General features: G+C 35.9%; 1 protein-coding gene and 1 long non-coding RNA gene across 2 annotated transcripts in view; one reads left to right on the top strand and one right to left on the bottom strand.

Annotated features, from left to right (window-relative positions):
- The window catches only part of LOC127844563 (uncharacterized), a 114,731-nt gene that overhangs the window by 48,093 nt on the left and 50,455 nt on the right, over positions 1 to 16,183 (top strand). Inside the window, exon 4 of the mRNA XM_052374917.1 lies at positions 11,852 to 11,940. Coding sequence (XP_052230877.1) covers positions 11,852 to 11,940 — 89 coding nt within the window. The remainder of the gene's footprint in view (positions 1 to 11,851; positions 11,941 to 16,183) is intronic.
- Positions 5,741 to 7,297, bottom strand: LOC127844564 (uncharacterized). The gene is made up of 2 exons (XR_008032807.1): positions 6,647 to 7,297; positions 5,741 to 6,389 (listed from the first exon to the last, which is right to left on the bottom strand). It is a non-coding gene; the product is annotated as an uncharacterized LOC127844564 (long non-coding RNA).

Raw genomic sequence — 16,183 nt, 5'->3', positions numbered from 1 at the left:
ACATCTAATTATTTCTAATATATATCTCATATTGTATTTTTACTTAGTAGTTGTTTAATGAATAATTATAGGCTATGTTTATATTGCAAATGCAATATTATTATGACTCAAATAATTTTTGTTTACTTGGCCATTGCCAAAGTATCAATGTTAGGCTAATATAACCTATGCAATATAATAGTTAAAATGTGATTTTATTCACCAGTAATTTACTGGGGAACGGTTGAAACTGTATTTAATTATTTATTGATGTGTTGTTATTTTGCAGTTTTTGCTTGTGCTTAAAATCAGTATGATTCTGAAAAAGGTCACCCTTTATATATATTTAATATGATTTTCTTATAGCCTAATGGCTAAATGAGATTGTTAATGTAAATGTATGAAATGCAATTTTTAGCAGTTTTCTCATTTCAACTTACTTGTCAAATGTCATTCGCATCCGCCATCTTGTTTGGAAGCTGTCATTGTCTATTTTGGAAACGCGGCGTTTGATATCATATTTTTGTCTATTAAAACCATATGTGGTGCCATTGTATTCATTAAATATTGTGCTTTCTAAATATCAAGTGAACGCCACATTATAAATTGTAATTAATTGTAGTTTTGCATAAGAAGTTAAATTTTCTCTGAAATATTCATTTTAGAACACCAATGTCACTTTGTAACAATTGTTTAAATTGGTCCGGATTTTGCAATGTGCAACCCGATTGGCTGATACTGTTTATAAAAAGGCGAGCGTCAGAAGGCGGGGCCATTCAAATTTCCAACTCTGAATCGACAACATCTAGTAAAAATAAGATCCTCTAATAAAATACAATAGTCAACTCAAACTTAAAATAAGAAACAAATCGTAACCATAACACAACTAAAAGAAAGGGTGAACCTAATGTATATTTATATGTGGACGTTATAGTTGTTTTGCCTGGTGATCGAACAAGAAGAAATATAGTAACATTATCATCAACCTTATAGTCTTACGTTTATTATTTATAATCCATACACGGAAACACAACTCGCCATCCCGTTAAGTCTATTACAGTACAGCAGCTAAATAGCTGAAACTTTACAAACATGTTCTTGCGTGTACCCTTGCACACCTCCACATTTTGGTTCCATTTTTCCAACAAAAGTGGAGTTTTCCTACATACATGTAAGCCAAATGTGGTGGCACATTCATGTTCTACAGATTTCTAGTTTTCTGAGCTTGATGGAACTAGAACAAGATTATTTTGATCTGCCAGATGTGATTGTGTAAATAAATAGCCCAGTTTGAAAGCTGAAAGTTGTCTAACAGATTGCAATCCTGGGTGAGCAGGCCTTTGCCCTTGAGAGGAGGGCATCAGCCTTTATTTTGCAATCTGAAATTTTCATTGAAATACTGAAGCCTTGCTCTGTGAAAATTGTGCTTAATGCATGTGCCTAAAGTAGACCAAGATAATGCAGTGCCTAAAGTAGACCAAGATAATGCAGTGCCTAAAGTAGACCAAGATAATGCAGTGCCTAAAGTAGACCAAGATACTGCAGTGCCTAAAGTAGACCAAGATAATGCAGTGCCTAAAGTAGACCAAGATAATGCAGTGCCTAAAGTAGACCAAGATAATGCAGTGCCTAAAGTAGACCAAGATACTGCAGTGCCTAAAGTAGACCAAGATAATGCAGTGCCTAAAGTAGACCAAGATAATGCAGTGCCTAAAGTAGACCAAGATAATGCAGTGCCTAAAGTAGACCAAGATAATGCAGTGCCTAAAGTAGACCAAGATAATGCAGTGCCTAAAGTAGACCAAGATAATGCAGTGCCTAAAGTAGACCAAGATAATGCAGTGCCTAAAGTAGACAAAGATAATGCAGTGCCTAAAGAAGACCAAGATAATGCAGTGCCTAAAGTAGACCAAGATAATGCAGTGCCTAAAGTAGACCAAGATAATGCAGTGCCTAAAGAAGACCAAGATAATGCAGTGCCTAAAGAAGACCAAGATCCCCATCAGGGACAACACTTTCCACTTTTATGGACATTTTCTTAAAAAGGAAGTTTCTTCTAAATAAAATCCAGTCTAAGCAAAAAGTTTTGCCTCCAGTAAACTTATGCAGACTGACCAGGCTAATATGGGACGATCCTTTACCCACATGCATTAATTCCTGTTTTCCCAGAGAGGGGCCCAAATAAATAATATCATAGAATATCGTTGTTTTTGTTAAATTTTGTCAATTTGTCAGCAAAGGAAGTAAAAAGTACCAGTTAGCAATAAAGATATAATAGATGTCTTAATTGTAATTTTTTCAGATATGGTCATCTAGGTCTTGATAGCCAAAAAATTTACTTTGTCAGCTTTGTAATGCAAGTTTCTATTTAGTCTACTTTTTGGCACTGATTTACTTTTAAAATTAAGTGTGCAAATTACACTCCAAACAAATGGCTCCATGCAGTAGAAACCCAACATGTTTTGAAATCCATCATTCTGTTTCCCGATAATCGACCTTTTATTCAGAAAACTCAAAGTACATTCAGTGTACAACTCTTCAGTGTTTTGCCATGGCAAAAGCAAGGATCATTTTACTATTAATTTCCACGGACTCCCTTGAAAGTTCATAGTTATACAACCATGGTATACCATGGTAGACCAGGTTTGATAAAAGGCACATTGTACAGAAATGACCTTGTTGTATCTGGTCCTTTCTTGTTATTGGTTGTTGGTAAGAACAGAAGACAGAGGCCGCCATGTTCAAGAGGCAAACCTGGGTCTTGTAGCACCTAGTAGTACATAGCATCACCTCAGTTTAATGGAGCCATGTTCTGGGAACATCAGGCCAGATTCTTGTGCCTAAATTGTTGAAAAAAATCCAATGTAGGTGGAAAGTATCTCTTTCAGTGCGGGAACCGAATTTTGAAGGCCTTTGCAAACAGTTTGGATCCAGATGAGACGCCACAGAACGTGGCCTCTCATCTGGATCCAAACTGTTTGCTATTCTGATAGTATTCTTTGAAAAAAAATCAATGAAAATGCTAATTTTATAAATTCAACAGACGACATTTTAGCAGACGACAAATTTCCCAGCATGCAAAGTGGTATTGTCCCTGATCACTCTGTGCAGACTGGCTAATCTTGGAAGGCACTTTATGCACATATTAAGCCCAGTTTTCCAAGAACAGGGCTTAATGTTTCATGGGGAAGACGAGTTGGTGTTGGTAAGGTTGTAGAGGGGGTTTGAACCAGCTACCCAAGGGTTGTGTTTTCAGTTCTTTATCACTATCAAATGGCTACTGGCCTCCCTTTGTTTAATCTAGACAGCTAATTACTGTAAGTGCATTCAGTGTACCAACCCCTGGATTTACCGCTTATTTACACTTACTCATAGTTATGAGTAAATTTATTATTCTCTATTCTCAATATACTATTAAAATCTCATCATCTTTATAACCCATATCATCATCATTATCATTATCATACAAATAATAAACCAAAGACAAAATAGGAGTGAGTGCTTGTATTTGACAGGACTTTCAACATATAAATGCAAAAAACAATTCTTCTGACGCCTGTATGTGTTATATGTGCAATGGATATAGACCTCAACGGCACCGCTCAGTTGATGAGTCTCGAGACGACTGGAAACGGTGTAACATCTTTGTTCAGGTGTATAAAGAACTTAAACGATACTATTTAAATGCTGTAGGGCATGCAATTATGAATACTTCACATGCAAATGTGTGTCATGTGAAAAAGTGCAAATTTATTCATAACAATTAGACGTCGAGTATATATCTCAAATAAAGAGTTACTGTTTGAATAAACTGATCCCCGCCGATGCCCAAAATGCACACAGGACGCCCCCAATGCCCATCAATCACGCTAACTTGTTAAATATTATAAATTAACAAATGTGAAACATTAATTTGTTCAAAGAAGCTGCTAATATCTGCAAGATTCATCCACCACTACCAATCAAGAGAAGTGTACATGACTTAACATACACCCCATACAATAATCAGTAGTAATAAACGATTCAGGTAAAATCGCGAGCGGGATACGCTATATTAAACCGACTTCAACATCTAACCAGTCACACCAAAATGAAAATATCGTACATTAAGAATGTCTTTAAAATTAAATGTTCATTTCGAAAGACAACAAAAAATAATAACACTGACATTTAAACATACCAATATTTCAATAAATATGCTGTAGGTACTATCTCCAGGAAGTGAGAGTCTCGAAAAACATGACACCCATAACTTAAAAAACCTCATTCAAACACAATATTAAGTAAAAAATGAGTCAAAATAATCAAGAAAACTTAGCTGCTTCAGACTTAAATGAAAATACAACCATCGTCTTTCCCAGTAAAGGAATCGGTTCGTGTTAAGACCCCATCTCACATGGACTAAAAACCGAACTGAAAATATACTAAATATAGACTTTATAATTGCAATATTATAAACATAACAGCAATGTAACCAATTATTTAACCATACATACATATGTTCATTAAGGGCGGGCAGGCGGGGTTGTCACCCTTTCGTTTTCTTGTTCCATAACGTTTGCCTGTCAAATACACCCTCGAATGGCGACTCAATAGATGTGCAAATCATATATACCCATAAACGAAAAACTCGTGAGCTTTCGCGCTAAAACATGCACACAAAACCCGTGCATTATTCGCGCTAAACCATTACCATAATCTCTCTTCTAAATAGCACGTATTAAACCATACTATACCATATTTATCAAACCGAGAATAATTTCATTTTCTGTACTCGAACCTCTCTATGATAAAACAGTCAAAGTTTGAGTTTTTCTCATTTTCTCACAGTAGCCCACAAGCATGTCTACAGGATTTGAAACTCAGAAGACCCCATGGTGAATGTTGATATCCACCCTGTCAACCATAACATGTTTAGTTTTTTCATAAGACACTCTAAACATGGGGTAATGTTTGGCTGGCAGGAGGAACATGCAGTTATATCAACAGTTTGTGACATCTGGCAGCTGACTAGACATGATAGTATGACAAATGATGGCAGATATATCGAAATGTAAACATGCATGCCAGATTGCTGGTAATCCCACTTTTGACAACTGTTTTGACATGCTGATTCATTTATATTTAATTATAAATTACTGCTTGTTCTTATTATCTATTAAATCCAGGGTTCATGAATATCTATCCAACATTTTTATTCCTGACTTATATATATTTTTATTAAATTCAAATTGAACTAAGACATATCTTTGAAAAAGATATTCAGAATATATCCTGACTTTGGAATAAAGAAAGAAAATTAATGTTTTTAAATGAGTCGTGTTTTGAGAAAACAGGGCTTAATGCATGTGCGTATAGTGTCATCCCAGATGCAGTCTGCACAGGCTAATCAGGGACGACATTTTCCGCCTAAATTGGATTTTTGCTAAGAAGAGACTTCATTTAAGCGAAAATTGTCAATTAAGCAGAAAGTGTTGTCCCTGATTAGCCTGTGCGGACTGCACAGGCTAATCTGGGATGACAATTTACGCACATGCATTAAAACCCAGTTTTCTCAGAACGCGGTGTTTCTCCCAAATATAAGAAAGGAAATCAGTATATAAATATTACATGGCTGACAGGGTGACAGTAAATTTGTCAACTTGAGGAAATACTGTCAACCAAGGCGAAGCCGAGGTTGACAGTATTTTTCCGAAAGTTGACAAATTAACTGTCAGCCTGTCAGACATGTAATATTTATTTTATTATACCGAACCATGAACAATTTTAATATTTAATAATTGTATTTAAATACAGCAATGAATAACCATTTATATTTTGATAACAAAAATAAAAGTACACTGGTTAACACAGTCAATTTCTAATCACTTGATTACGCAATCTATGACGTTGTAAACAGACGACACAATGGCAAGCAATATTGCCAGCAAACCTTTTTCAACGATAAGCGAGGAGGATTTGAAGGTTAACACAGTCAATTTCTTATCACTTGTTCAGTATAATAAAATAAATATTACATGTCTGACAGGGGTCACCCTGTCAGACATGTAATATTTATTTTATTATACCGAACAAACTTTTCAAACATGAACAATTTATAAGAACCATGAGCAATTTTAAGATTCAATACTTTTAGTTAAATTCAGCAATGAATAACCATATATATTTTGATAACAAAAATAAAAGTTCACTGGCTAACACAGTCAAAGTATTCTTTCCTAATGGTGCAGCACAATACCAAATGTCACTGGTCTCTAATGAAATGATTCTAATGGTTTTGCCATAATGCTTCGAGTTTAGGGTTCAGTTTAGATAGGTACTTCTCAAAGCATCGTACTGGACAAAACGTACTGCCAGGCTGCTCGTAGATCTTTCCTTCTCCTGTGGTATCATCAGGTGTATCGTCAATCCTAAAAAGATGAATTCATTTAATTAGACACTGGTCTGACATTTAAAATTGCCTGAAACCGAAAATAAATATTTTTGCTAAAAGATTATGCAGTTTCACCACTAAAATTCCATGTAATTTATGTGTTTTTTTTCCTCTGTCAAACTAATTAACAGCCACCTTTTATAGTTATAATTCTTTGCAGCAACTGCCAGCCTTTAGTAAAATTACTACGATTTGAAAGGTTGACATAATATATATTTTTTTAATTGAACCTACCCGTGATTTTTTGTTGATTCTGCGATGACCTGGTGTATAAACTTTCTCCCGGTTGAATCAATTTCTATAGTAATGTTGACTTCGTCATTGAACCTAAATTCTCTTGACCTCTCCTCAGAAGGTAAGGCATTAAGTTAAACCACACCCTGTTTTGAAAACCACATTGAGTGTTAATATGTTAATATTAAAAGGTACACTGTTGCCACTTAATTATTCCAGATCGCTGTCAGATATTACAGGTTTGTGGTCGACACTCCCATGTCCACTTCGCTTAAGCTGCTTAACTTGTAACTTGTAGGTTTCATTTCTTGATGAAAATTGCTGGTCTTTCAAATTAATGTTATACGTGCTTAAGAGATGCTTGGATATTCCCTACTTCAGACTGTCCAAAGTTTTTTTCTTTAATTTTTCGTCGTTTTTCTGACTATAGATGCATAGAAAAAGCGTAACTCAATAACTGGTTGTTAAGTTCCTCTGGATTTTCCACGAGATCCATGTAATTTGAACGAAGATATTCGTCGTACAAGTTCATACCATGTTTAACTACACGTTTAGTGTTTTTAGCGTCCTTTTCACGATCCAATGCCTTCAAAACCTCCTCGCTTATCGTTGAAAAACGTTTACTTGCCATTTTGTTGTCTGTTTACAGCGGAAAGGCAAAACTGCGTACTGCGCATGCGCGAATGGGACAGTATAATTTTCTAACATTCCGCACGTGGTTGCTAAGGCAGAGGGATACACTATTTTTTGTACAGTAAATTTTTTCCCTCTGGTGGCACGTGATTGCTATGGCAGCGGGATACAGTATATTTTGGACAGTAAATTTATTCCAGCTGGGTCTGACATTATTTCTATGTCACGATGGCCTATGGGAGTTTAGCATTGTGAATAAAAGTGAGGTATAATAATATTTTATGTCACATTCCAGATTTAACCAGAATTTATTCTCAGTGGTGTCATTTTAAACTAAGGAAAACCCGTGATTCCTAAATATTTGCTACTATGTTTGTATGAATAACCCATATTCTATTTAAATTGTATGAGCTTTAGGTGTTAACTATGTATTATAACTAGATTATTGATACGTTGTTGATGTGCTTAACAAGTGCAAACGTGTATATTATTTTGGTGATGGCAAATTAAAATAAGTTCCATTACCAAATAGTGCTTAATACTAAATGTTGTAATATTTAATTAAATAACTATTCTACGAATTTGTTTTATTTATAATTTCTTGTTACTGACCAAAGATTCAGAAAATAATTATGGATATTAAAACCATGTATAACAATGAATAGCTTTCTTGTATGATTCATTCCTGTGTGTCTGTTATGTTTTCAAAATGATTCAGGCATTGTACAGAATATGAGATATAGTTTCCTAACATCTTATTAATGGCAATGTTCAGAGGAAAGCTGACACATCACACACCCTTGGGATAAACTATTCTTTATGGGGAAAGATGGTAACCCCCCCCCCCCCCAAGTTAAATAATACAAAACAGATGGAGGGTGGGTTTAGTAACTGACATTTATAATCATAAATCTGCTATGCATTTAACCCATTTATGCCTAGCGTCTAGAAAAAAGGCCTTGGCAAACAGCGTAGTCCCAGATGAGACGCCGCATCATGCAGCGTCTCATCAGGGTTTATGCTGTTTGCTTTAACAATTTTCTGTAAGAAATATTCTAAAAATAGAAATAAATGTACCAGAGATCCCTAATTTTGGATATTAATTGATCCAATTTAGAAGGATGGGAGAGTTCATTCGGCATTCATGGGTTAAAATATGACTTTTTATTACATCTTAAGGATTTTGTTTTACATAATTACCTTTGCAATGTACCGCATTTGGGAAAAGTTGCTAATTTCGAACTAGAAATTGCACAGATATTTTGGGTGAATACCTTAAAAAACCTGTATCCTGTTCAGCCAAGATCTGACGTGAAAAGCTTTGACTAAATTTTGCTGTTAAAATTTTTAGTTCTTTCTTATCTAATTTGTTTATGAATTACAGAATATGTAAATGATACCAGGAAAGGAACAAACATTCTGAAATAATATTCAATAAGACATCGCATGCCTATGGCCTTTGATGTTAAATGGGTCATTGTGTTTTCTTCCTTTGATGTTCTATGAGACATTACATGCCTTTTTCCTTTGATGTTCTATGAGACATTTCATGTCTTCTTCCTTTGATGTTCTATGAGACATTACATGCCTTCTTCCTTTGATGTTCTATGAGACATTACATGCCTTCTGCTTTTGATGTTCTATGAGTCAGTGCATGCCTTCTGCTTTTGATGTTCTATGAGTCATTGCATGCCTTCTTCCTTTGATGTTCAATGAGACATTTCATGTCTTCTGCTTTTGATGTTCTATGAGACATTTCATGTCTTCTGCTTTTGATGTTCTATGAGTCATTGTATGCCTTCTGCTTTTGATGTTCTATGAGTCATTGCATGCCTTCTGCTTTTGATGTTCTATGAGTCATTGCATGCCTTCTGCTTTTGATGTTCTATGAGACATTTCATGTCTTCTGCTTTTGATGTTCTATGAGTCATTGCATGCCTTCTGCTTTTGATGTTCTATTAGTCATTGCATGCCTTCTGCTTTTGATGTTCTATGAAACATTGCATGCCTTCTGCTTTTGATGTTCTATGAGACATTGCATGCCTTCTGCTTTTGATGTTCTATGAATCATTGCATGCCTTCTGCTGTTAATGTTCTATGAGACATTGAATGCCTTCTGCTTTTGATGTTCTATGAGTCATTGCATGCCTTCTGCTTTTGATTTTCTATGAGTCATTGCATGCCTTCTGCTGTTAATGTTCTATGAGACATCGAATGCCTTCTGCTTTTGATGTTCTATGAGACATTTCATGCCTTTTGCTTTTGATGTTCTATGAGTCATTGCATGCCTTCTGCTTTTGATGTTCTATGAGACATTGCATGCCTTCTGCTTTTGATGTTCTATGAGTCATTGCATGCCTTCTGCTTTTGATGTTCTATGAGACATTTCATGCCTTTTGCTTTTGATGTTCTATGAGTCATTGCATGCCTTCTGCTTTTGATGTTCTTTGAGTCATTGCATGCCTTCTGCTTTTGATGTTCTATGAGTCATTTATGCCTTCTGCTTTTGACGTTCTATGAGTCATTGCATGCCTTCTGCTTTTGATATTCTATGAGTCATTTATGCCTTCTGCTTTTGATGTTCTATGAGACATTTCATGCCTTCTGCTTTTGATGTTCTCTGAGTCATTGCATGCCTTCTGCTTTTGATGTTCTATGAGACATTTCATGCCTTTTGCTTTTGATATTCTATGAGTCATTGCATGCCTTCTGCTTTTGATATTCTATGAGTCATTTATGCCTTCTGCTTTTGATGTTCTATGAGACATTTCATGCCTTCTGCTTTTGATGTTCTATGAGTCATTGCATGCCTTCTGCTTTTGATGTTCTATGAGACATTTCATGCCTTTTGCTTTTGATATTCTATGAGTCATTTATGCCTTCTGCTTTTGATGTTCTATGAGTCATTGCATGCCTTTTGCCTTTGATGTTCTATGAGTCATTGCATGCCTTCTGCCTTTGACATTCTATGAGTCATTGCATGCCTTCTGCCTTTGACATTCTATGATACTTTGTGTGCCTTCAGCCTTTGATTTTCAATCAGACATTTCATGCCTTTGTTATTAGATGTTCAATAAAACACTGCATGTCTTCTGCTTGTGATTTTCTATGAGATAGTGCCTGCCCTCTGCCTTTGTTTTTCTATGAGACATTGTGTGCCTTCTGCCTTTGATGTTCAATCAGACATTTCCTGACTATGGCCTTCGATGTTCTATGTGACATTTCCTCCAAATGGCATTTGATGTTCTATGAGACATTTTGTGCCTATGGCCTTTGATTTTTAATAAGACATCACATGCCTATGGCCTTTGCTCTTCATTGAGACTTTGAGGGCCTATGGCCTTTGATGTTCTATGTGACATTTCCTCCCAATGGCATTTGATGTTCTATGAGACATTGCCTGCCGTCTTCATTTGATGTTCAATTTGACATTTCTTGCCTTTGGCGTTTGATGTTCTATTAGACATTTTGTGCCTATGGCCTTTGATATCCAATGAGACAATGCGTACCTATGGCCTTTGCTGTTCATTGAGACATTAAGTGATTATGGCCTTTGATGTTCAGTGAGACATTGAGTGCTTATGGCCTTTGATATTCAATGAGACATTGAGTGCCTATGGCCTTTGATGTTCAGTGAGACAGTGTGTGCCTATGGCCTTTGATGTTCATTGAGACATTGAGTGCTTATGGCCTTTGCTGTTCATTGAGACATTGAGTGCCTGTGGCCTTTGATGTTCAGTGAGACATTGAGTGCCTATGGCCTTTGATGTTCAGTGAGACATTGTGTGCATGTGGCCTTTGATGTTCAGTGAGACATTGAGTGCCTGTGGCCTTTGATGTTCAGTGAGACATTGAGTGCCTGTGGCCTTTGATGTTCAGTGAGACATTGAGTGCCTGTGGCCTTTGATGTTCAGTGAGACATTGAGTGCCTGTGGCCTTTGATGTTCAGTGAGACATTGTGTGCCTGTGGCCTTTGATGTTCAGTGAGACATTGAGTGCCTGTGGCCTTTGATGTTCAGTGAGACATTGAGTGCCTGTGGCCTTTGATGTTCAGTGAGACATTGAGTGCCTGTGGCCTTTGATGTTCAGTGAGACATTGTGTGCCTGTGGCCTTTGATGTTCAGAGAGGCATTTTGTGCTGTTGGTATTTGATGCTTAGTGAGACAGTGTGTTTCTATGGTATTTGGTGTTTGGTGAGACATTGGGTGCCTATGTTCTTGAATGTTAAATGACAAATTGCATGCCTTTTGCCTTAGATGTTCCATCAGACATTTCATGTCTATGTCCTATGATGTGCAATAAGACATTCCTTGCCTATGGTCTTAAATGTTCAATTAGACATAGGGTGCCTATGGCCTTTGATGTTCTTTATGACATTGTGTGCCCTATGCCTTTATGTTTAGTGAGACATTCTCATTCAATGGCCTTTTATTTTCAAATGGAAATTGCAGGCCTTCTGCCTTTGATGTTTATAGATTAATCCTGTGCCTCTGGCCTTTGATGTTCAATTTAACATTTTGTTCTTTTTGCCTTTGATGTTCATTGAGACATTTTGTGCTTTTTTGCTTGCAGAACTGACAAGCCCAAGTCTCCTTCTCGCTTTAGCAAAATGGACCGCAAAGGAACGGGCTTCACATTCATCATAACAGCTTATAGCGATGGTATGTATGATGTAATGTAGCATATATTATATGCATGTATAACATAAATGGCAGTTTTAAGAGAAAATTATCTTGTACCTGAAATCATGTGAAAATTTTTGTTTTTCCTGAAAATTTGATTATTTTTGGAAAAAAATATGACACAATACGATTATTTTAAATGAGTGTTACTTTCACAAAATAAAAAAAGTCCTTAAGTAAAAGTGGGGAGACTAGTAGTGGTGTGCACAGTGTGTGTCTAATGTGACAATAATTTTAATTTCAAAAGTGTTACTCTTCCTATTTATTACAAATACTGTTCATTGAATTTCTCTTATCAAAATGAATGATAAACCAAAGTTGTTTGACAATTTTAGTTTAGCTAATTTCAAATGAACCTGCAAAGTTGCATGAGCCAGTGTGTTAAATAAAGATCAATTGATAAAGATCAGCATGCTGCCTTCCACGATCATTTTAACTGGTAATCGTTGTAATTATCATCTAGTTAATGAATCATGGAGTAAATCAATTCCTTTTGAGTATTGTTAGTGCATGACAAAAGCAATTTTTTAGGAAACCAATTTGTTTTAAAATCTGTATTTGAGTTGTTTTAGTTTGTTTTTTGCCTGTTTTAGATTTTTGGCCATTCCCATTATGAATAGCCATATTTTGTTACTGAAGGCAGAATCATTTGCAGTTTCAAAGCTAACAAACCATTTTCCTTGAAATGAACACCATTGTTCTCTCCAAATCTCCACCTCATCAATTTTTTAATTTGATTTTGTAAGTATGGCTGCTGGTGTTTTTCCTGTAATGAAGCTCAAGATTTGCTCCAGCAATAAGCAGAAAAATAATTGACTAAGATATAAATGAAAAATATTATGATGCTTAGCTGGTAACAATGAACACTTGGTGAATTATTAATGCCCAGGAAAGTAATTTAATTGTAAAGACATTTCTTGCCACCTGCCTCCTAACATTAGTTACTGGCAGCTATGGCAAGTAATATGTTGCAGGATAATGTGTGTGATATGAGCCGCAATCTGGAAAAATGGGGTTAAATGCGTGTTCGTTAAGTGTCATCCCAGATTAGCCTGTGCAGTCTGCACAGGCTGATCATAGCTAAAATTGTATGCCTTAACTGGATTTTCCTTATGAAGAGACTTCCTTTGAACAGAAAATTCTATAAAAAGCATACTGCGCTACTAATCTGGTATGACACTATGCACATGCATTAAGCTCCATTTTTCTAGAGCCAGGCTTATTTATGATTGATAGTTTACTATGTGGATGGGGAAAATGGGTTTCAAACTTAAAGCAAATTAAAGGCAGTGTTGCATACAAAATCAATCTCAAAGTCCAAGGTCAAGGTTACAACTGAAGATTCAAGGTCAAATATAGATTTTGGCAAGAGCTTAACTTCACTATGGAAGGATATGCTAGTAACTCAAACTTGGCAGAAATGTCATGCATGATCATTTGATGCGTGTCCATAGGCCCAAGGTCTAGATCAATCATGAAAGTAAAAGGTCAAATGTAAGATTTTAAGCCATAGTGCTTTAACTCATAATTATGGAGTGGGTGGATTAATTGTCATGGTATTTAATGTTACTGCTCAATAACTCAAGATAGACAGAAGATATTTTAGTGCAAGAACTTCATGCATTGATACCTTCTATGAAGACATAGCTTGGGATTGAAAAACATAACCATAAACTATAAACTATTGATTTTCAAAAGATTTCTTATAAAAAAGTCCTGTGTTTGTAGCCCTGATGGATTGCAGTTTGGACCAAAAAGAAGCAGTGTTAAATATAATCTATTAAATCTATCCTAAAATAAATTTTATCCCTTCATAAAACCTAGCCAACACTTGGTATGAATATATTATTACTACATCACTTATTCAGCAATCCAATTGAATTAGGTCGCAAACAACTTTTCATGGCATGATCTGAAATACGAAATTATTGTAGCGATGTCTTTGCAACAATTTTAATATGCTTATTCTAAAATAAGCAATACTGAGATTGTTTTGGAAACCTACTGCAGGTAATGGCATGCCTTGTTATACATCAAGCTGTGTCCAGCAGCCTCATGGTGTCTCTCTCATCGGACCTCTGTAATACCATTATCCCTCATTGTCTCTAGAGAAATAACAAAGACACAGCTTTGGTTATATCCTGCAAGCAAACAAAGGTTGCAAGGGAATTAATATGTAGGGAATCAGACATTGATGTATTCATTGTCGATTTTGACTGTAATTCAAGTGGATTAAAAACTGTCTGGCCTTTCTTTGTTTTAAGACAATTTTTGTTGGACTACATTAAGTTTTGTACATCAAATTTTTTAAGGCGTAGCTGTTTAACGTCACTTTTGACCTTACCTGACCTTTGGAAGTGTCCAATAAAATTCAAATAAAATTTCCAGCGGCTAGACACGAATGAAAACACTTCATATAGTCCATTGGCTGATTTGAGCATACCACCAGCACATTGGAAACATGGCCTCGTCTTTGTAATACTGTTTTACTGCCTGTTCAGCATGAAACAATTTTATCTCTAATGAAAAGGATTGATAGATAGAACAGTTTTACACTCAACTCTTGACATCAATACAGTTTGTGCGTGAACCTTTTATATTCAGAGGATTGCCAGCGCCACAGCGTTTGTACTTAAAGGCTATATTATATATGTTCTCATATTTAGTAGTTACTTCCATATTCCTGTCTGTGTACTAGTATAAAATTATTTAAGTTCATAAAAGTAGCGTTTTTCCCTATCCTGATATTCGTTTTGGCCAAACCATTTTAAATTGTTTTCGAAATTAAACATTTAACATGTAAAAGTATAAAGTTTTAAACAAGCTGTCGTTCCAGCAGTGGAAGCGTGGCCTCACTTTAATGCATTGCATTCCAACCCGCAATGTAACCAGAAATATATTAAATGAAGATATTCAGCGATGAAATTATGGTATGTCAATAATAGATTCTTAATGTGTTTTCAACAATACCATGATAAATATAATTTTTTCGCAAGGCTGTTTTCGGAGAAAACCCGAGCTATTGTCATAGCCAGCTTGTCCGCCGTCCGCCATAGGCGTCGTGCTAAAACCTTAACATTGGCTCTAAAATCAAAGTGCTTCCACCTACAACTTTGAAACTTCATATGTAGACGCACCTTGATGAGTTCTACACGCCACACCCATTTTTGGGTCACTAGGTCAAAGGTCAAGGTCACTGTGACCTTTAATATCAAACTTGAACATAGGCTCTAAAATCAAAGTGCTTCCACCTACAACTTTGAAACTTCATATGTAGTTGCACCTTGATGAGTTCTACATGCCACATCAATTTTGGGGTCACTAGGTCAAAGGTCAAGGTCACTGTGACCTCTCACATAAAACTTTAACAAAAACCTTAACATTGGCTCTAAAATCCAAGTGCTTCCACCTACAACTTTGAAACTTCATATGTGAGATGCACCTTGATGAGTTCTACACGCCACACCCATTTTTGGGTCACTAGGTCAAAGGTCAAGGTCACTGACCTCTAATATCAAACTTGAACATAGGCTCTACAATCAAAGTGCTTCCACCTAAAACTTTGAAACTTCATATGTAGTTGCACCTTGATCAGTTCTACATGCCACATCAATTTTTGGGTCACTAGGTCAAAGGTCAAGGTCACTGTGACCTCTAATATAAAACTTTAACAAAAAACTTAACATTGCCTCTAAAATCAAAGTGCTTCCACCTACAACTTTGAAACTTCATATGTTCTACATGCCACACCCATTTTGGGTCACTAGGTCAAAGGTCAAGGTCACTGTGACCTCTAAAAAAAAATAAAAAAAATTCTGACAAGCCTTTGCAGCTGAATGTGGCACCCGTAATGCGGTGCTTTTGTTTATTAATTTAACAAGAATTATTCCACCATGTTGACTAATGTATTAAGCATGAGCGCGATGATTCTTAATACTATTAATAATGCCCGACAAACCACTAAAACAGGTTTGTTCGAAGAACGCGCGTATAAATACTTAAAATATGTACGAATACTTTGCGTGTGGCCGGTTGACTCATATGTTTAATTTCACTTCCATTCTTCTTTTGGTTTTCTGTTTTGTATCTAGTTTAGGTTTATGACCAGCAATATGTAATAATGTAAAATAAGCCACGAAAACTCAGCGTAACATCCCATACTGCGTGTGATGCAGCTAAGAACTGCTCAGAAAAAGACTTTCGCTATCTTTGATCTCATTCA

This window comes from Dreissena polymorpha, chromosome 9, assembly GCF_020536995.1.
Source record: "Dreissena polymorpha isolate Duluth1 chromosome 9, UMN_Dpol_1.0, whole genome shotgun sequence".
Classification (NCBI taxonomy): Eukaryota; Metazoa; Mollusca; class Bivalvia; order Myida; family Dreissenidae; genus Dreissena; species Dreissena polymorpha.
This window is presented reverse-complemented; position numbering and strand designations above follow the sequence as displayed.